At 42.3% G+C, this 20,796-nt stretch overlaps 1 protein-coding gene across 1 annotated transcript; it reads right to left on the reverse strand.

The window, feature by feature from the left end:
* Nucleotides 1-14,112: 14,112 nt before the first annotated feature.
* LOC147886556 (uncharacterized) lies at nt 14,113-18,791 on the reverse strand. Its single transcript, XM_087395790.1, has 3 exons — nt 15,319-18,791; nt 14,810-15,227; nt 14,113-14,458 (listed from the first exon to the last, which is right to left on the reverse strand). The coding sequence occupies exons 1-3, from the start codon at nt 18,599-18,601 to the stop codon at nt 14,440-14,442; spliced, it is 3,720 nt and encodes a 1,239-aa protein (XP_087251916.1). The 5' UTR covers nt 18,602-18,791; the 3' UTR covers nt 14,113-14,439.
* Nucleotides 18,792-20,796: the final 2,005 nt, after the last annotated feature.

Below are 20,796 nucleotides of genomic sequence, written 5' to 3' on the forward strand. Positions count from 1 at the left end.
TGGAGCCCCCATCTGATAAGTACTTATTTGAATAACACACCTATGGCCGTGTTTTTATATGGTTGTGCATGACAGTAAGGCAGAAACAGTGTGTTATGCTTGATCGACAATGCAAAGCATATGGGATGGGCACAATACTTTGTACACACCTTCAACCAGGTGGAATTGACTTACATGCAAAGTGGCATTCCCATCGCATAAGTACTTGATCGGATAACACACCTAGCAGCGTGTTTTTTTTACGGATGTGCATGACACGAGCAAAAATAGTATTTAATGCTCGATGGACCATGCAAAGCATATCCGATGGGATGTTCTCTCAGGAGTGGAAGAGTTTCAAGGTTCTCAATACTCTCGTAGAATATTGAATTCATTGAATGGTCCTAAGAGTATGTTAAAAACGAGGATGAGATCAACAGAGGATTATTCAGTATTTAACTTTGATTGTGATATGAACAAGGATGCAACGACCAATCATGGATGCTTGGTTACAAACAAATGTGAGGAGAAGAAGTGCATAAATACAGATAACAACGTGCATGAGGAATGAAAACGGTCATACATATGCATGAAGAGAAAGAGAATCCAGGCAGATCCACAAAAGCAACCAAAGAGGAAGAGAGTAATGAAGGAGAAGAACATGTTAAATGCATTGGGATATCTATGTTGCAAGCGAAGATGTATGCGCTTCATTGATCTTGCAGACATCAGGGAATGTAGAGGACACGTGTGGCAAAGAAGAGGAAGCGAAAGAAATGAATACCTTCTCACAAGTCTCTCTTGCTTTCTTCAGAATGGCAATAAAAGGCTAAGTTCAAGACAAAAGGTAAAACCTCTCGTAAATGGAAAAAGGATTTGCAATAAGGCATATCGCAATATTACTGGATTATCCCATGGTACATATTGGGATTTAGTCACCAAGGCAAAGGGCGGCAACAAATTTAGCATTCACGGTAATAGAGGAAGGTCCAAATCAAGAATCTCAACTGTCAGGGCAGCAGCAATTTTGCAAGACTTCATACATGAAAATGCTTTGCCTCAACCCCATATATCTACCAAACTCCCTAACGGTGACGCGATCACTGAAATGCACCTTCCAATGGGCTTGACAAAGCTCGAAGTATTTGACTCTATTGCAGAAAAGCAAAGGCAAAGAGGGGATGTCGTAGCTTCTTCTCATACTTTGTATACTCTTTGGAAGTAGAACTTTGGATATGTTAAAATCCCAAGGAGGCAAAAAATGTCAAAGTGCAATGTCTGTGATGATTTAAAGCGAGCGATTGAGAGTGCAACATGTCCAAATCAAAGGGAATTATACAAAAAAAACCAAAAATCTCATCATGACGTTATTCGACATTCCAGACAAAAATATGCATTTTGGAAGGAGCAAGCTATTTCGCATCCTGATGACTACATGTGCCTTATTGTAGATGGCATGGATCAGAATACAACAACATTGCCTCGTTTTGTTGCCACTCCACCTAAATTACAAGGAAAGCACTTTCTAAAGACACATCTATGTGGAGTGTTAGTGCATGGAATTAAGTTCTTTGCAGATATATGGATTGATTCCTTGCATCTACATGATAGCAATCAAGTTGTAACATCTATTATGAAGGCAATTCGCAATGTACATGCAGAAAAAGGTCGCCTGCCACCGACTTTGAGAATACAAGCTGATAATTGCTGGCGAGAAAATAAGAATGTACTCATGTTTGCATTCTGCTCCATGCTAGTTGCTCATCGAATCTTCAATGAGGTCGAATGTGGATTTTTGTATGTTGGGCATACACATGAGGATATCGATCAAGTTTTTAGCACAGTCTCAAGGGAGCTTAAATGCAAGGATGTGGAGACAATAGATGACTTGGTAAGAAGATGTGGCAGGCAAGTTGGTGGTCGTAAGGAAAGTACAGTATGTGAGATGCTCGAAAGAATGTATGATTGGAAGAGCTTCATTCTACCTTTCATACAAACGGGTGGTGATGCATTGACAGGTCATACCAATCCACACTACTTTCGTTTTTTTTTAAAGATGAAAAACCCGTAATGCAATGGCAACTGTATTCTCATGATACAAAATGGGAACCTGAAGAACCTTACAGTCTCTTAACTTCAATTCCCAGCAAGGAAAGGTATCCAACATGGGCTCCTATACAAGAATTTAATGAGAGGTCTAATTGTGAAATAGATGGATTAAAAGCATTTATTACATACAAAGAGGAAATGCTCCGGAGATATCCTGATTCGAAGCCTACTTGGAGAGAACACACTACCACTGTAATTAACAAGACACGAAATTTAATAAAGGACCTTGAGAGAATGCGAGGCTCAAAGGATGTCAAGGAAGAATGCAATATGTTTTGGCCAAATGTTCATAACGATTTGCGCCCAGCTCCAGCAGTCTTTGAAAATGAATTTGTATCATTACTCCCACGTCCATATTGTGGACCGAAGAAGAGAGAGTTTATGCCACAAGTAGATATAGAGGTCGATTGTTTTGTTGTGGTTTGGCCATCGGATGATGAATATGAGAATGTGAAGTTTTGGGTTGCAAAAGTAGTTGAGTGCAAAGAGATGACCAAGGGAGAGCTACAACATTTACAGCGGTATGGTATGAGCCCATGGGATTAAGAGGGAGCTCACATCCCCTCGTACTCCAGAGCAAAATCCAGTTGCAGAAAAGATGAAGCGTACCATTCAAGAAAGGTTGCAATGCATGCTTTCCAATGCAAGTCTTTCTGGTGGTTTTTGGGCTGAGGCAATGAAGACTGCAGTACATGTTATCAATAGATCACCTAGTAAGAGTTTGGATGGTGGTATTCCTGAAGAGGCATGAAGTGGCAAGAAGCCCTCTTACTCTCATTTGCGTATATTTGGGTGTGAGGCATATGCACATGTGCCAAAAGAGCTTCGAAAGAAGCTAGATCCTAAGTCTAGGAAATGCATCTTTCTGGATTATGGTGAAAGTGGAGAGATGGGCTATCATCTCTGGGATCCAGAAGCAAAGAAGATCATACGCAGCCATGATGTAGTCTTCAATGAGAAGAAGATGCATAAGGCACCCATGAGGGATGTGGAAATGAGGAGAATCACTTTCCAAGATGTGAACCCACCTGCATATGTTGATAGACAACAAGCTGTCCATGCACCAAATGTGCAAGAAATGGTACCACCAAGTACTCCCACAGGTATACAATCAAGGGTAGATGATGGATCATCTATTGGTGGAAATGATGAGCTAAATGTGGCTGATATGCAGGTGGGACAGCAAGCTGAAATGCCCTTGAGAAGATCATCTAGAGTGTCTAGACCACCTGATAGGTTTGTTCCAGGGGTAGACTATGTGACGCTTACTGATTGTGGGGAGACTTCTTGCTACAGGGAGGCTATGATGCGTGAGGATCAACGCAAGTGGGAGTATGCTATGCAATCACTTGCAAGTCATATTCTTGGTATGCGCATCACGCGTGATCGGAGTAGGAAACTCCTTTGGCTTTCACAAAAAGAGTATGTTACAAAAGTATTGCAGCGTTTCAATATGGACGGGGGGAAGGCAGTGAGTACTCCATTGCCTCCATATGTGAAAGTGAGTCATACAGATAGTCCCAAATCAGATGAGGAAAGGGCCATGATGGCCAAGGTTCCTTATGCATCAGCAGTTGGGAGTCTTATGTATGCTATGATAGCTACTCGACCAGACATTGCATTTGCAATGGGAATTGTTAGCCGGTATATGGCTAATCCAGGAAAGAGGCATTAGGAGGCAGTTAAGTGCATCATGAGGTACATGAAGGGTACCAAGGAGATGTGCATCTTCTTTGGTAGAGGAGACATGCGTGTACTTGGGTACACAGATTCAGACTATGCAGGGCATGTGGATAGTAGGAGATCCACTTCTGGTTATGTGTTCACCTTTACAGGTGGTGCAGTGTCGTGGATGTCTCGTGCACAGAAGTGCATTACTTTGTCTACCACAGAGGCTGAGTATGTTGCAGCCATAGAGGGTTGCAAGGAGGCTATATGGCTTGATCAGCTAGTGGGAGATTTGGGGATTCATACAGGTGTACCGACATTGCATAGTGATTCCATGAGTGCTATTCAGCTAGCACGAAATCCGGTCTTTCATGCAAAGACCAAACACATTGAGGTCAGGTACCATTTCATTAGGGAGGTACTTGAGGACAAGCGCATAGAGCTTGTCAAGGTTCATACAGATGATAACCCTGCAGATATGCTGATGAAGAGTCTAGCTAGTCAGCGGTTTGAGTATTGTCATGTATTGATGGGCATTGGATAGTATGCTCATTAGTTGTTCTCTCTTAAAGGCACATTGTCCTTTAAGTGGGAGGTTGTGGGGGTTAAAGATCACTGTGCCTTTACCCCAGTTATTTACAATACTCAAACACATATATAAATGAATGAAAAAGAAGATTAGGGTGGTTCTGCACCCACCAAAACTTGTGTGACTCTCTGTTTCTCTCTCTCCCTCTTCCGTTCTTGCTTCCATTGAGAGCACTCTCAGTTAGTTCATCTAACTAGATCAACTTGGTTTTAACCCCTCGGTTGGACTTAAAGTCCATTCACACTACCATTAGGACCCCCCCAATGCATAAATTTACCCCTACTTTAACCCCTCGAAACTCATCCATTTGGGAGCCAAACTGAACCCCGTTTGAACCCAGATTTTACACACGGAAACACTAGGTTACGAGGTATTTTTCCAACCCATTGCACACCATTTTGGCATCCCTAGCACTCGTTCATTCATGCCCTTGTGTGGGCCTCATTTCGCACAAACTCGATCATATTTTCATGCCATGACCTCCGATTAACGATCCGTCTGCATCGGCACATTTCCCTACACATGTAGGACAACTTAGGCACATTATTAACACGATGGTCCCTACACAAACTAACACCACTCTAACTCTCCTAACAAAGCTACATCCACACCTGCACTTGGGACAGTGACACCCTTGGCAAATCACGCACAAATCTGCATGCAGCTACGTTCCAGCCAATGCCTTCGACTCCAATGCTTGCCACATCCACATATAACTCCGCTGCAACAACCGCCCATGCCAATCCTCTACCCCGAATCCCCCCTTGAGATCCAACCACTCCCTTGAATTCCTCCACGTCCCAACATGGCTGGCTGCCATCATGACCATGATGGGAATATTGAGCTTGATGCAGAGGCTGACAACTTCTTCCATCGAAGAAATCACAAAAATCAAGGCCGATGCCCCTTGGGAAAACTGGAACTTCCCAAATATAATGGTAGGGGAGACCCAGCCCGCTTCCTCCAGCATTTTGATGCCACATGTCGAGCAGGTGGTGATCAATCCCATGAAACCAAGGTGGCTTGGTTTCCAATGGCCTTAACTGATGAAGCATCAAAATGGTACCTCGACCTTCTCGTGGAAGAACGCGCCACATGGGACCTACTTCAAACCAAATTCAAATGACGCTTTCAAACGGAGAGGCTACAAGACGATCCCGCTCTCCCCAACTCAGCAACATCGAAGAAGGCCGAAGAGAAGATGTACGCACATACCTGCGAAAGATGAAGAGATTGATCACCAAATGTGACCCACACCCAGATGCAAAGTACCTCACAGCATGGTTCATAGTAGGTCTAAGAAAGAAAATCCGAAAGGATATGAAAAAGATAAGTAGCTATGAAACATTCAGTGCTGCTCATGCGGCAGCCATTGACATCGAAGATGGCATGATAGACTTAGACACTAGATGATAGCAGATCAAATACACGAGATAAGCTGTAAATCAAAGGACACTGCCGAAACATCCAATGAAGATCACCTAGAGGCCATGACCTTGAAGCTGAAAGACTGGACATGTCAGTTGCAATCCCATGTTGAGAGACAATGTGTCCCAAAACAACTCCATGGGTGACCATGAATTGGCATTTTGTTGGATTTAGGGAGATGCCATACTCCCTGCATTTGATTAGTACTTCTTCAAGACATTTGAAGTGGTCCTATTTGTTTGAATGGATGCACAAATCATCCAAGAACACCTGTAAAAATTTGTTCAAAAATGACTTGAAAGCTGTGAACATGACTCGCTGGAATGTCGCTGGGGCATTACAAAGGCTGAATGGCATGACTCTATATGCAAAAATACCCCATTCTGTAGCAAATGCTGTTTTTGATTGGTCTTGAGGAGCAATTTGCACTTGGTTATAGCCACTGAAGCCATCCAAGAAGCTATATATTTCAGATCCTGCCACCTTTTCCAACACTGTTTCTGTTAAGGGTAGGGGATAGTGATCCCTAATTGTGGCGACATTCACATTTTTTAAGTTTACGCATATTCTGAGCTTCTTGTTACGTTTAGGTACAATGACAATGCTCTGACAATGGGTGAAACCCAATCAGTGTGCTCTATTTCATAGATGAATTCGGCATCTAGGAGTTTTTCCAGCTCATCATAAACCATGGTGCCATATTTATGATTTGTGCGATAAGGTCTACATACCTTAGGGTGAGCACCTTCCCTTATAGGTATCATGTGTACTTCCATTTCTAGTAAACTTCCTTTCATCTCTTTGTATGACCATGCTAGGCAGTCACGGTATTCCATTAGGAGTTCTTTGAGTTTGGTTTCATCTTCTTGACGAAGCTATTTCCCAATGAAAACCAATTTTTCTTCCTCCCCTTCAAGGGTGAGGTTTATTGTGCGTGTTTTTGCTAGTCCCTCATAGATTGGAGTTTCTCCAATGCTATCAGATTCTTGAACTTCAGATTCTCTGAGTGGTCTTGGCATTGCTATTGGAGCACTGCCACTTGTATAATTCTTGAAGTATTCTGGCACTTCTTGAAGATCGGCCTCTGATGGGGTTGAACTAGCCTGACATGTGTCATTTGTACTAGGTGGCATAGTTGCATTTATTAATTTGTTAGGCTCTTCTTTTCTTTCTTTTTCTGAAGTCTCTTGATCGAGCTTCATCTGCACATGTGGCTTATATTTCCGAAACTTCTTATGCTGGGAACTGTGGGGTAACTTTTCCACTGGTAAGGTGTTTCCAAGTAAGGGTTCATTTGCTGCGCATATGCCTTTTAGTCCCTTAGGGGACCATTTAAGAGATGATGGTTCTGATTTTGAGGGAGCTGACTTTGCAAGGTACAATTTGACAATCCTTGTTTGGACTCGTTCGAATTCATTGAAGTGCTCGGACTTGGCTTTTCTCTGCAATTTTCTCCTTCAGCTTTCTTGTGGGATCTTCTACTGTTATTCAACTACGGAGGTTCAACTTTTGGGAGCTCGACTACCATTAGGGTATGCAGAATGGCTAAGTCATTATCAAAGATTTGATCTTCAATTTTAGCATTTGCAACCTATGTTTCAAGGTCCCAAGGAAAATCTGAGTCATCATTGGTATGGGTACCTTCTTCAGCTTCATTATCCCACTCGAGGTTAGCCATAAAGAATGGCATCTCTAGATCGATTGGTTCTTCATGTATCGGTGGAGGATCAACCTGTAGTGCATTAGCATCTATCTGTGAGAAGATGGGGTCTAATGAATGGCAGTTGTCGATGGTTTCCAATGTTTGTATCTAGTTATTGACATTGCTTTGTGAGTCACCTACTATGGCATGCTGTTGCAAGGGAGCTGATTTGATCAAGATATGCCCTTGTCATGAGATGTAAAAGAAAAAATAATCTAGCCTTACATTGAGCAAGCATTTACAGACCCCTGCATTCTTTGAATTAGAGTGACAGAAGTCTGTATTTGCTTGCTCAATGTCAGGCTATTGAAGCTTCACATGGGAAAAAAGAGAGAAGGAAAGAGAGGAAAATAGAGAGAAGGAAAGAGAGGAGAAAAGAGAGGAAAAGAGAGGAGAAAAAAAGAGAGAAAAAGAGAGGAGATAAGAGAGGAAAATTACCACGAAAAGAGAAGGAAAGAGAGGATAAAAGAGAGAAGGAAAAAGAGAGAAAAGGTGAGGATAAAAGAGAGAAAAAGAGAGAAGGAAAGAGATGAGAAAAGATACGAAAAGAGAAGGAAAGAGAGGAGATAAGAGAGAAAAAGAGAAACGAAAAGAGAAGGAAAGAGAGGATAAAAGAGAGAAGGAAAAAGAGAGACAAGGTGAAGGAAAGAGGGGATAAAAGAGAGGAAAATAGAGAGAAGGAAAGAGAGGAGAAAAGAGAGGAAAATAGAGGAAAAGAGAGGAGAAAAAAAGAGAGAAAAAGAGAGGAGATGAGAGAGGAAAATTACCACGAAAAGAGAAGGAAAGAGAGAATAAAAGAGAGAAGGAAAAAGAGAGAAAAGGTGAGGATAAAAGAGAGAAAAAGAGAGAAGGAAAGAGAGGAGAAAAGAGAGGAGGGAAAGAGAGAAAAAGAGAGAAGGAAAGAGATGAGAAAAGAGACGAAAAGAGAAGGAAAGAGAGGAGATAAGAGAGAAAAAGAGATATGAAAAGAGAAGGAAAGAGAGAAAAATAGAGAGAAGGAAAGAGATGATAAAAGAGACGAAAAGAGAGGAAAAGAGAGGAGAAAAAAGAAAAGGAGATAAGAGAGAAAAAGAGAGGAGAAAAGAGCAGGAATGAGAGGAGAAAGGAGAGAAAAAGAGAACGCAATCCCTTATTTTCTCACGAAAGCAATCCCTTTCTTCAATCATGCTTTCCCTTTCCATCATTCATGCAATCCCTTTCTTCAATCATGCAATCCCTTTCCATCATTCATGCAATCCCTTCCTTCATTCATGCAATCACTTATTTCCATCATTCAATATCCAATCCTTTTCTTGAAGTGGAAGGGGAAGGGGAAGGGAAAGAGAAAGAAAAGAAAGGGGAAAGGGGGGCTATTGTGCAGGCTATTGTGGTCTTCACGTGCAGGATATTGTGTAAAATGCTTCCAAGGGAGAATAAATTACCAACCTTAAGAGATATGGCAAGGCAACATGTGACATCTCTTGGAGGATCAGATTACAAGCGCATCCATGCATGCGTCGACTGTGTTCTATTTTATGGACAACATAAGGATGCAAGAGAGTGTCCTACTTGTGGAGAGGCAAGATATAGAGTAGATCTCAAAACTTTGGATGTGCCTCGTAAGGTTCTGTGACATTTTTCCATAATCCCTCGCATCCAACATATGTTCAAGTGCTCATCCATTGCAGAGCTCATGTCATGGCATTCCTCCCATCGATCAATCAATGGCAAGTGGAGAACTCTCACAGACACTCCTGCATGGAAGCATATTGAAGACACATGGCCAAGCTTCAAGGAAGAACCTAGGAGCTTGAGACTTGGATTGGGTATGGATGGTGTGAACCCATTTGGTCTCAAAAGCACCTCTTACAGTGTATGGCCAATGATATTGGTGAATTATAATCTTCCACCCTCTATGGCGATTAAGAAAGGACATGTTATGTTATCCCTTCTAATTCCAGAGAAACATAAAGTCAAAAATCCTGATGTTTATTTAGAGCCTTTCATTGACGAGCTACAGTTACTTTGGAGAGATATCGAGGTGCATGATGTGAGCAGGCCTCCCTCATCATCACAAGACTTCAACTGCAAAAAGCAGTCTTGATGTGGATGATGCATGACTTCCCAGGCTATGGCGAGTATTCAGGTAAGCATTGCTCTTTTAATTATGAGTAGGCAATAGATGTGGCACCCTAAACCCACCTTGAACTCTTAATTGCATCTATTGTTGAGGTCTCGCTACATCAGCTTACCATGCATGTCTTGTTTGTAGTCCTTCACTAGTTGCCTCATGGGCAGATGCATTGAATAAGGTCATCTATGAGAATCACCATCGATTTCTCCCACCTGATCATCCCAGATATGTTGCCCCTTGGAATGAAGTCCCCCCACAGTCACTCATTGCGGGAGATTGGATGAGAATTTGGGACGGATCCATGATTCGTCCACTTGGCATGAGCTGGAAAGGGTTTGTAACTATTGTGTGCTATATTGGCTAGAAATAAAGATTGCCCGTTAACACTAGCCTTTGTTTAGATGCTCCATCTTTTATGGTTTACCATATTGGTCCCACCTCAAGATCAATCACCTACTTGATCCCATGCATATCTTCATGAATGTGTCATCTACCATTTGGGAACATTTGAATGGGACACAAGACTCTGCAGGCATAAGGGAGGATCTACGCACCATAGGGAGGATGCACGAAGCTTGGCCACAAGAGAGGCCAAATGGGCATGTCTTTTTACCTCGTGCACCATGGAGGTTATCAAAGCTAGAGATGGTGGCGGTGAAGTGAGATATCACTATAGTTTGTACTCCACTAGATGCATGAGGTGTTTGAAGGGGGCCTTCACAAAGAGCAAGAAAAGAGGTGTAGAGCAATTATATGGCTTGAAATCTCATGATTGGCACAAGATGCTCCAAGTAAGTATTTTATGTGCATAAAATCTTTTTCCTTCCAAATTTGTGAGTGAATTAGAAGCAACTAATCAACCATTCCTCGTGTGTTCAGTTTATACTACCTACTAGCATTTCTCGCAGTGCATCGAAGGACGTGAAGAATTGTATTTAGAAGATGGGCGAGCTTGTGAGGTACTTTACAGGATACAAAATGTGAATATTGTATTTACAAGATGGGCGAGCTTGTGAGGTACTTTACAGGATGCAAGGTGTTCATATTGCTAATATTGCGTACTTTTTCTTTATAGGTATGTGAGCTCAAAGGAAATAGATCCCACCACGCTTGAGAATGCTCGAGTTATGTCCGTGGAGGTGGTTTGTTTAGTGGAGGAGACATTTCCACGTTCTATTCTCACAAGCCAACTACACCTCATAGTGCATTTGGTGGATGAGATTTCTATATGCAGTAGTATACATGCACGATGGTTGTTCTTTCTCGAGGGCTTCATGAAGACCTTGAAGGGTTTTGTGAGACAAAATGCAAGACCCGAAGGTAGCATGGCCGAGGGTTGGCTGGTACAAGACTCACTTGTATATATTTCTGAGTTTCCTATTGATGTGGATAGCTCTCTCCCACGACTATGGAGAGATGATGAAGACCTAAGGATGACTTCTATTGTCCCTCAAGGGAAAGGACACAGCAAAGTAATAGACACGGAGTTGCTTAATAATATCAACCTCTATTTCATGCTTAATAGTGATGTGATGAAAAGATGGGTGACAAGCTACGAGGATGCAAAGGCAAGAAGACAAGGATAAAAGGCCCTCTTTCGTACACACCACGAATCTCGTGTGCCATACCCTTAGCATCTAAGAGAACTTCCAAAGGATATTCATGTGGATTGGCTACTTGATGAAATGGAGAGAGCAGAGAGAGACGAGGGGATGCATATCACAATGGAAGAATGGGAGTATGCTACGGGATGCCTGAGCAAGGTCGGTATATAGAATGTTATGCATAAGTTGGGAGCTTTCAACAATTTAGATTGCTTATTTATTTGATTTTGTCTTGGTGTAGTGTACTATGTTCAATGCTATATGGTGTGAGGGTAAGCATTTTCAAACACAACAGATTGATGATAAGAGAAACACACAATATTACATTGCTAGCTTTGAGGGAGCCAATGGAGCCATGGATGATTATTGTGGCATAATCCAAGATATTATTAAGCTTGACTTTTGATGCTTCTTTGTGTATGTTTTGGATGTAAAGTGGTTTAAGGACATGGTGGAAAGAGTCCCTAATGCAGTAATCAAATGCCATGCAAGTGGCTTTGTAACTATTGACTCCATAAAGTTTTGGCAAAGTAAAAAGGACACACTAGTACTATCACAACAATGTGAATAGGTATTGTACACACATATAAAAATACTCACTTTTAAATATTTGATACCTTCGATGCAAGGAAAATAACATGATTGTATTTGTGTTTGAATTAGGTTGTCTATCAACCAATGGTGGATAATAATAGGTGGTGGCATGTCATACCTATTACGCCATGTTCCAAAGTGATGTATAGCATATTTACTCTAATATGGAGCGTATGGAGGATGATCATGGCCATGGAGGTGATGATGAATGTGATACGAGAGAGGAGGATGATCATGAGATAGGAGATACAGATATTGAGGCCATTACCCGTGAGGACGAGCCTACCATTGGTGATGTTGATTTCGATGAGCACATGAGTAGCACAAGTAGTAGTGGGTTGAATGTATTTGTAGATCTCAACATTGGTTTGGATTTTCAAGTAGATAGTTTGGCAAGGGTTGATCTCATTGAGGATGAGATTCAACCGTAGCCCATCATTGATATTGGCAAAACTATTTTACATATTGTCTCATTCTCCTCACCTCACTTTCTTTTTGTATATGTGAGTTTGCCAAAAAGAATTGATATTTTTGTTAAAATTACATGCTTTGGTAATCATTGGCAATGTTTGGAAAGTAGTAATGTACATTTATCAGCTTACACCAAAATCTCACTTTCTATATTCTCTGTTTTGCGTCTAAATCCGTGTCTAATTCATAGTGCAGATGCGCTATTAGACGCGCCCGTATTTTTGCTATTCTAACAACACCTATAGACGCGCCCGCTATTTTGCGCATCTATCAAGTGTGTCTATAGTTGCTTTGTCTTGTTGTGGATCATGTTAAATATTATGAACTCTTACAATTCATAGTGCAGACGCGCTATTAGACGCACTCGTATTTTTGCTATTCTAACAGTACCTATAGACATGCTCGCTATTTTGTGCATCTATCAAGCATGTCTATAGTTGCTTTTTCTTGTTGTGGATCATGTTAAATATTATGAACTCTTACAACCAATGCGACAAGACAACCAAGGGTTTCTACACATTTTGAATAGAATAAGAGTAGGATAGCATATGGATGATGACACACAAAATCTTAACACATTGTATGAAAGAAAACGATAAGACAAAAAGTTAATACCTCACCTCTTCTATACAAATGCATTAAAGGACAAACACAATGACAAAGTATTCCAACTACTTGATGTCAAAGGACATCTTCTTTAAGAAATGGACAAAAGACACAAAACATGTATCAAAACAATAAAAATACCAAATGACCCGAAGTCTACAGCAGGCTTACATACACAACTATCACTTAAAGTTGGGATGATTGTTGAGATTTGCTCAAGAAACTTTGATTTGATGGATGGAATTGTTAATAGTGCAGATGCAACCTTCATGTACTTAAATATAGAAAAAAAACCAGCCGTTACGCGGAAGAAATTTGCAGATGAGAAGACAGGGAAAAATACACACTACAAAAGCAGAGAACTTTATGATGCAGACACACCTAATAACTGGACCATTTAAACACTATAACGAGAACATAATTTCCTATTTAAACACTATAACAAGAACACAATTTCCTATTTAACCAGCATCTGCAAGAATAATACACCATTCCCAAGGACTATCAATGAATTCCCTACCATTTGACCCTTCACAAATAAAATCACATGGGCTAGTGTACACCGTGCTCTCAAGGATAAGAAACCCAGACCAAATGTACTTAATCAACAAACTCCAAAACAAACACATCAAAGTGGACAACAATGTCTTCGATGAGATTGAAAGATTAAGAAATCATAGATAATGGAAGTTCGAGCAAATAAACATCAAAGACCTAAAATTGCAACATATAAACATTCAATCGCTCAACACATGTGGATTTGATACGCACATCAGCGACATTATAAAAATAGAAAGCATAATAGAAGAAACAATCCTGTGCATTCAAGAGACAAACGATAAACAAACAATACAAAAACAACCAAACAGTTTGAATAGCATTCACAAGAACGAGGGTGCGGGAATAGCAACACATTACAATAAAAAAAATCAGTTAATACAAGAATTATACATTAATAAAAACATGATAGAAACATTGTTAACCACTTTTGAGACACCATTACACCACCGAATCGCAACCATAAACATTTACAAAAAACCAAATGCAAAAACCAAAAAACTATTAAAAAGCATAGCAACACTTCTAGGAAAATTAAATAAAAATACCACTACATATAATTTAGGTGATTTCAACATTGACTACAAAAAAACACAAAAGAACTTTCAACTCTAAATGATTTCATGGAACACCACCAGATCGATGAAACAGCACATCAACGTTCCAACAACAATATATGGATCCACTTAGGATCACATTTGGACTAATGCCCAATTTGAAGACAATTGGTATGGAACAAACTTCGCCTACTGGAGTGATCATTCAATTATTTATACGTGCACTTCAATCCAACTATAACATAAACTTAGGGCAGGCCTAGTGAATATAATTCACCTTGTTAATCTTGTTTTGCACATAATGGCTTGAGCCTCGACCAAGATGACGACCTCTTTTTAACCTTATTTTGCACATAATGGCTTGAGCAAAGTAGGAGAGAGGAAATGCTTTGTATGGAAATAATGAGACGTGCAACGTTCAAAGACGGTCTCGAATCTCCTCTTGTTGCTAGAAACCACCCTCATCCGCTGGAGCTGTTTCTGAAATGATCAGATGAGAGTTTGATTAGATCGATGGAGCCTTGAAATTACTAACGCTACAAACTAAGGTTGATACAGACGAGAATTCACAGGTGAGAATCTCATCAGAGTTGGAAAATTTACGAACGCTACAAGATTCATACATACACAGCTAGTTACGTGAGAATTCACAGATGAGAATTTAATTTACTAACGCTACAAGATTCAATATAGATATACAAAACCACTTACGTGAAAATTCACAGATGAGAATTTGCTCGGGTGGAAGCTTGAAATCTACTAACGCTACAAGACGTATACACTCAATTGCATGCAAAACTCAAAACCCAATTGTAAGTTTGAAGTACGCACCCTTGACCAGCTCCATCCCCTCTTCCACGCGGCTGCATTTTCTCTTCATCTGCAAGAGCTTCCCAAGATGGATAGGTTTTCTTGTTGCGGCCGGAGCTGCCCTCCATCCGCATTAGGATCCCACCCACGTCTTGCATGCTCGGTCGATCTTTAGCACCCTCTGCACTGCAACGTATTGCCACCTTCGCAAGCGTAACAATTTCTTCAAACTCTTCATCGTCGACATTCGCGAGCAGAGTAGGATCCAGTACCTCGCCCAGCTTGTGTTCTTCAAGGGATGATCGCACCCATGCAGCTAGATTAACCCCTTGCACGAACATCTCCGCGGTTGGCCTCCTTCGTGTGAGCATCTCCAGAATTAGAATTCCATAGCTGTAAACATCTATCTTTGATGTTATCCATCCGGAAGATGCACACTCTGCAGGGATACTCGAAATCATGCTCTCAATCAGATCATTTATAGAATCGCGAACCAACAGATCTCCTGCAAATTACAGCGGTTTTCTTACCCGGAGCTGTATACCCGATCGAGCCTCGAAAATTCGATGTCGAGGGTCTGCTGCTGCTCGGTTGCAACCGTGCTATGCCAAAATCACTGACATGAGGGTTCATATCAGCATCGAGAAGAACATTGCTTGGCTTGAGATCACAGTGGACAATGGTTGGAAAACAGTCATGGTGCAAGTAGAGCATTCCATGTGCTACACCGACGGCAATATTCAGTCGTGTTTTCCAGCTCAGCTCGCAGAGGTCCCCTTCGTGCAAGTGCTTCTCTAGACTTCCATTTGGCATGTACTCCAGTACCAGAGCTTTCATCTCCAGATTGGAACAGGAGCTGAGGATACGTAAGAGATTGCGATGGCGTACCTTTCCCAAGGTTTGGCATTCTGCGTCAAAGGCACGTTGGGCCTCCAATGAATTAGGCAATGTTAGCCTCTTGACAGCAAGGAGTTTTCCATCGAGCGAACCTCTGTGAACGGTACTAAATCCACCCACTCCGATGAGATAATTACTGTCACTAAAGGATTCCGTAACGTGCCACAAGTCTTCTGCAGTCAATTTTAGTGGCCAGTTGAAATCGGCACGCCTAAGTTCTGGAGGTTTGGACCGGCATATCCACAAACAGAATGAGATGCTAACGAGCAAAATGCAGGCACCACCTGTAGAGAAAAGGGCAATTCTTGAACGCCGGCCCAAACCTTTGTGTGTAGCTCCTGGTACTGAGGTTCGGCATACCGTATCCAAAACAGGCCCGCAAAGTCCAGAGTTCCCAAGAAAAGATGCAGCCGTGAGGTTCCGGAAAGGGCCCCCTTGTGGAATAGGCCCGGATAAGGAGTTGTCGGAAAGATTGAGAAACGTAAGCGACGATAACCTCACCAGAGAAGGGGGTATATCACCAGACAGATTGTTTACAGAAAGGTCGAGCACAGTGAGATGCTGCAGAGTCCCCAATTCGGTGGGTATATGGCCTGCTAACAAATTGTGGGAAAGATTCAGGCTGTCATGTAAGCTCATCAGCTTCCCCAGAGAGGCCGGAACCTGGCCTTCTAGCCTGTTTTCTGAGAGATCTAGGCGCTGAAGCTCGGTACAATCCCCGAGGGATTCAGGAATGGATCCTGACAAGCTGTTTGCAGAAAAATCTATGGATTGAATCATAACGAGGCTTCCAATCGTTGCCGGAATGGAGCCACTCAGGTAGTTGTGGGACAAATTCAGCCCTAGCTCAAGATCGGGAAGACTGGCAAGGGCTTCCGGAATTGCTCCCACTAGTGAGTTGAAGGCGAGGGATAGATCTTGAAGCTTTGAACAGTTTCCAATGCTCCTGGGAATGTAGCCAGTCAGCATGTTATTGCGCAAGTACAGTGTTGTGAGAGCGAGAAGGCGACCCCATTCGGCAGGAATCGGACCGCTTAGCTTGTTGTTTCCTAGACGTAAATCTCCAAGATTGACACAGGCAACCAGCTCTGGTGGCATACTTCCTGTCAGCATGTTATTCTCCAAATTCAATCTCTGTAAGCTACTGAGGTTGGCCAATTCAGTTGGAATGCTGCCGCTCAAGAGGTTGTCGTTTAAATCCAGCTCAATCATGTTAGAGAGCTTTCCTAACTCCACTGGAATACTGCCCGAGATACGATTGGACGACAGATCAAGATACATCGACAAGTTAGTCAATCGGCCCAAGCTCTTTGGAATGGTTCCCGTGAGACGATTATAATTCAGCCCGATAGAGACGAGTGCAGAGCAGTTTGCGAGAGCATCAGGAATGCGTCCGGACAGCTGCATCATTTCAAGATTTAACTGTTGAATCTTTGAGAGCTTACCGAATTCGGCTGGAATGGATCCACTGATTTGAGAGACAGACAAATCCAGTAGGACCAGATCGGAGCAGCCACCGAGAGATGGAGGAATTGGTCCTCCGAGTTTCGGGTTGGAATCAAGCTCAAGATACACAAGAGAAGAAAGATTACCGAGCTCAGACGGTATCATACCACTCAAATCATTCGTATGAAGAAGTAGCACAAGCAGGCCCTTACAATCGCCAAGGGAAGCTGGTATGCTACCAGTGAGATTGTTGTCTGAGAGCTCGAGCCCCTGGAGATTTGCGAGCCTACCCAATCCTGAAGGAATTGTCCCAGACAAGAAGTTCTGGAAGAATGTCAGATTTTGAAGCTGAGAGCAATTGCCGAGCCACGAAGGGAATCTGCCGACGAAATTGTTCTGGTGTAGCATCAGTACGACCAAGCCAGTGCAATTGGAAAGAGAACTGGGTATTGTGCCGCTCAAATTATTGGAATTCAGGTGAAGGGTTTCTAGTTGGCTAAGCCTACCCAAAGCAGGCGGGACAAACCCACTGAGTTCCACGTTTAAGCTTATAGACAAGACACGCAGCCTGCTGCAGTTTGTAAGGGATTCGGGTATGCTACCAACTAGCTGATTTCGAATCAGCTGAAGAAGCTCCAAATTACGAAGCATGGAGATCTGTGAAGGTATGTTACCACTGAGCTTGTTCGCTGAGAGATCCAATTCCAGGAGAGAAGAACAATTAGCTAAGGAGATAGGTATTGTACCTTCGATATTGTTTCCCCAGGCATAGAAATACATGAGATTGTTTAGTATGCCGAACTCGGGAGGTATACTGCCGCTAAGATTGTTGTGATAGACGCCTAGGCCCTCAAGGTTGCTGCAAAGACTCAACGAAGCTGGGATATTTCCCTCCAAGTTGTTGTAGTATAAGTTCAAGACCTGCAGATTCCGTAGCCTCCCGAGCTCAACAGGTATCATGCCTGTGAACTGGTTATAGCTCAAATCCAAATACTGGAGCGAGAAGCAGCGGCCCAACTCCAAGGGGATTCGTCCTGAGAAATTATTCTGAGAAAGATCCAGGCTTGAGAGAAAGGTGAGATTCCCAAGGGCCGGGGAGACAAAGCCGTGAAGGTCCATGGCTGTGAGATTGAGAGAGACAACACGGTTATACTGTGGGTATTGAGGATCGCATGCAACACCAGTCCAGCTGCACGGATTGAGAGATACACCCCAGTCCTGCAACACATTGTATGGATCCATGCTCACCTGCTTCCTAAAGTCTAACAGTATGCTCCTGGCAGCTTCAACCTGTGAATTCGAAGTTTGAGCTGGACTCCGATGATGAGTGCTTCGAGTGATCCGAACCTTCGATGGAGGGGCAGCATGAGAGCCAGGGGCTATCGCGAGACCCCAAAGCAGGACAATGATCCAAAACAGCAAAATGATGCTACAACAGCTAGGCTCGTGCGGGGTGCTGCTGATTGCCATCCTGAGGCGATCTTGAAGAGGATCATCCGTGTAGTAAACTGGACAGAAGCGTTGTATTATGTATACTGAGAAATATATGTCGCAACTTGCAACGTATACGACAGCTACAACAGCTAGGATTGTGATAAGGATGATCAGGCTAACAGTATAGTGTATAATGCAGCTTGACGAAAGTAGTAATAGATGTACTGCAGGTTGACTAAAGTCTTGTATTATGTCTCACGAGTCAAGATTAAGTTGTTGTATGTACGTCAAGATGTACAGTCTTATATACTGCGGCTAGTAGTGTCTCACGAGTCAAGATTAAGTTGTTGTATGTACGTCAAGATGTAGGCCTCAAGAGTGAAGACAATGATCCGAAAAGCAAAGCTTCGTGCGCCCTGCTTGCCATCCTTGAAAGAAGGCGATCGTGATGAGGATGCTCTGTTGTGTTATGTATTCTGCAGCTTGAGTAAAGTCTGAGATCTACTGCATGTATGCTGCAGTTTGCGTAATTTAAGTGTTGTATGATGCATACTACACCTTCAATAAGGCTTGAAATATAGGGCTCGACAGAGTGAAGTGTTGATACGGCAGCTTGAGTAAAGTTTGAGATATTGGTCTTAGGAATCAAGGCCGTAGTGTCAATATGTAGGCCTCAAGAGTCAAGTGTTTTGGATCTTGACGAAAGTCTTTTGGATCTTGCAACAAAGTCACAAAAACACGTTGCATGAGACATTTGTCTCCTCAGTAGTGTCCCACGAGTCAAGATTAAGTTATTGTATGTACGTCAAGATGCGGGCCTCAAGAGTGAAGACAATGATCCGAAAGCAAAGCTTCATGCAGCCTGCTTGCCATCCTTGAAAGAAGGCGATCGTGATTGAGGATGATCTGTTGTACTATGTATTCTCCAGCTTGAGTAAAGTCTGAGATCTACTGCATGTATGCTGCACTTTGTGTAATTTAAGTGTTGTATGATGCATACTACAGCTTCACTAAGGCTAAAACCCATGAAGTTCCCCATCCACATAGTAACAAGGTAGTCAAGCCATTTGCCAAGTTTTTCTCACCCAGTTGCCAATGCCTCACCCGTAATGAGAACTTGCCCAATTCCATGATTTGAGGTGACACACCCCTCCAACCAGCCTTCCCTACATGGGTTCCATTGGACTTTGATAATCATAGTGGGCAATCCTTGAATCCGCACTACCCACTTAGCACCCCATCCCCCCCACACATTGCTTAATGTGGGGCAACCCATGAGGAGAAGCCCTTGCATACCTTTCCTCCACAACTCCTCTCCCTCCGTGTGTGAATCATTTCTTGTGCGCCCCATAACCCATCTCCCCCATTGCCTCCACCTATTGCATATTGAGAAGCCTCCTCTATGTAGTCGAGGTGTTCCATCCCACCTTTGAGATACAGTAAAGACAGTAGGCTATGACAAGAGATGTGGTTCTATATTGTGAGCTAGAGGTGGCCTACAAAAGCAGTAGATGTGCACCTCCTGCATAGGGAAATTCATCATATTACCCGCTCATAGTCATGAGTTCACCTTCCTTCTCTCATCTTTTCTCCCTACATCATTCCTTGCACTCTCTTCATGTTGTGTTGCTTTTGCATTTGGATAGAGCTCTACCTATCACTACTACACATGGGCCCTATTCCGATGCTTAAGCATCGACGTTTAGCGCGTGCAGGGCGCTAATCGTCGGTAATCAAAGCGAGATTAGTTAAGTGTCGCTATATAGTGACACTTACTAGACTTGTGAATGGTCGTTATATAGTGACACTGAGATAGTTTCTTATAGCGACGTTTTACAGAGAGTGTTTTCTCCCATATCGACCTTTAAAGATAGTTTTTTCCAATGACAATTTTATTTTCCTTTTCATACATGTTTGATCCTTTGAGAGAATAAAAGTACAAGAGCATGTACATCAATTTTGAAGCTCATATATTCATGTCCAAGTTTGAGGAGAAAAAAATCAATGAAGAGCATTTACATCAATGGCTTCATCCTGAGCCAAGTCTAATGCACCAAACAAGTCTATCTCTAACTCTATACCGAGTTAATCTCTTATATCATCATCGTACGTTCACCTAAGGCTTGATCATCTTCTTCAATAAAGTGTGCTGAATGTTGATGATCGTCATCTTCTTCCTCAATATCGTGATCTCCATCTTCCTCCCATATGATGTCATTATGCGCATCTTC

Source organism: Dipteris shenzhenensis, chromosome 24 (genome assembly GCF_047967505.1).
Source record: "Dipteris shenzhenensis isolate YYH24624 ecotype China chromosome 24, Dip_SZ_1.0, whole genome shotgun sequence".
Classification (NCBI taxonomy): domain Eukaryota; kingdom Viridiplantae; phylum Streptophyta; class Polypodiopsida; order Gleicheniales; family Dipteridaceae; genus Dipteris; species Dipteris shenzhenensis.

Excerpts from the sequence above, each read along its gene's own strand:
- LOC147886556 (XM_087395790.1), bottom strand. The coding sequence starts at position 18,601 with ATGGCAATCAGCAGCACCCCGCACGAGCCTAGCTGTTGTAGCATCATT. Across the intron at positions 15,228-15,318 it reads GATCGGGTATACAGCTCCGG|AGTGTGCATCTTCCGGATGG; the intron begins GTAAGAAAACCG and ends GTATCCCTGCAG.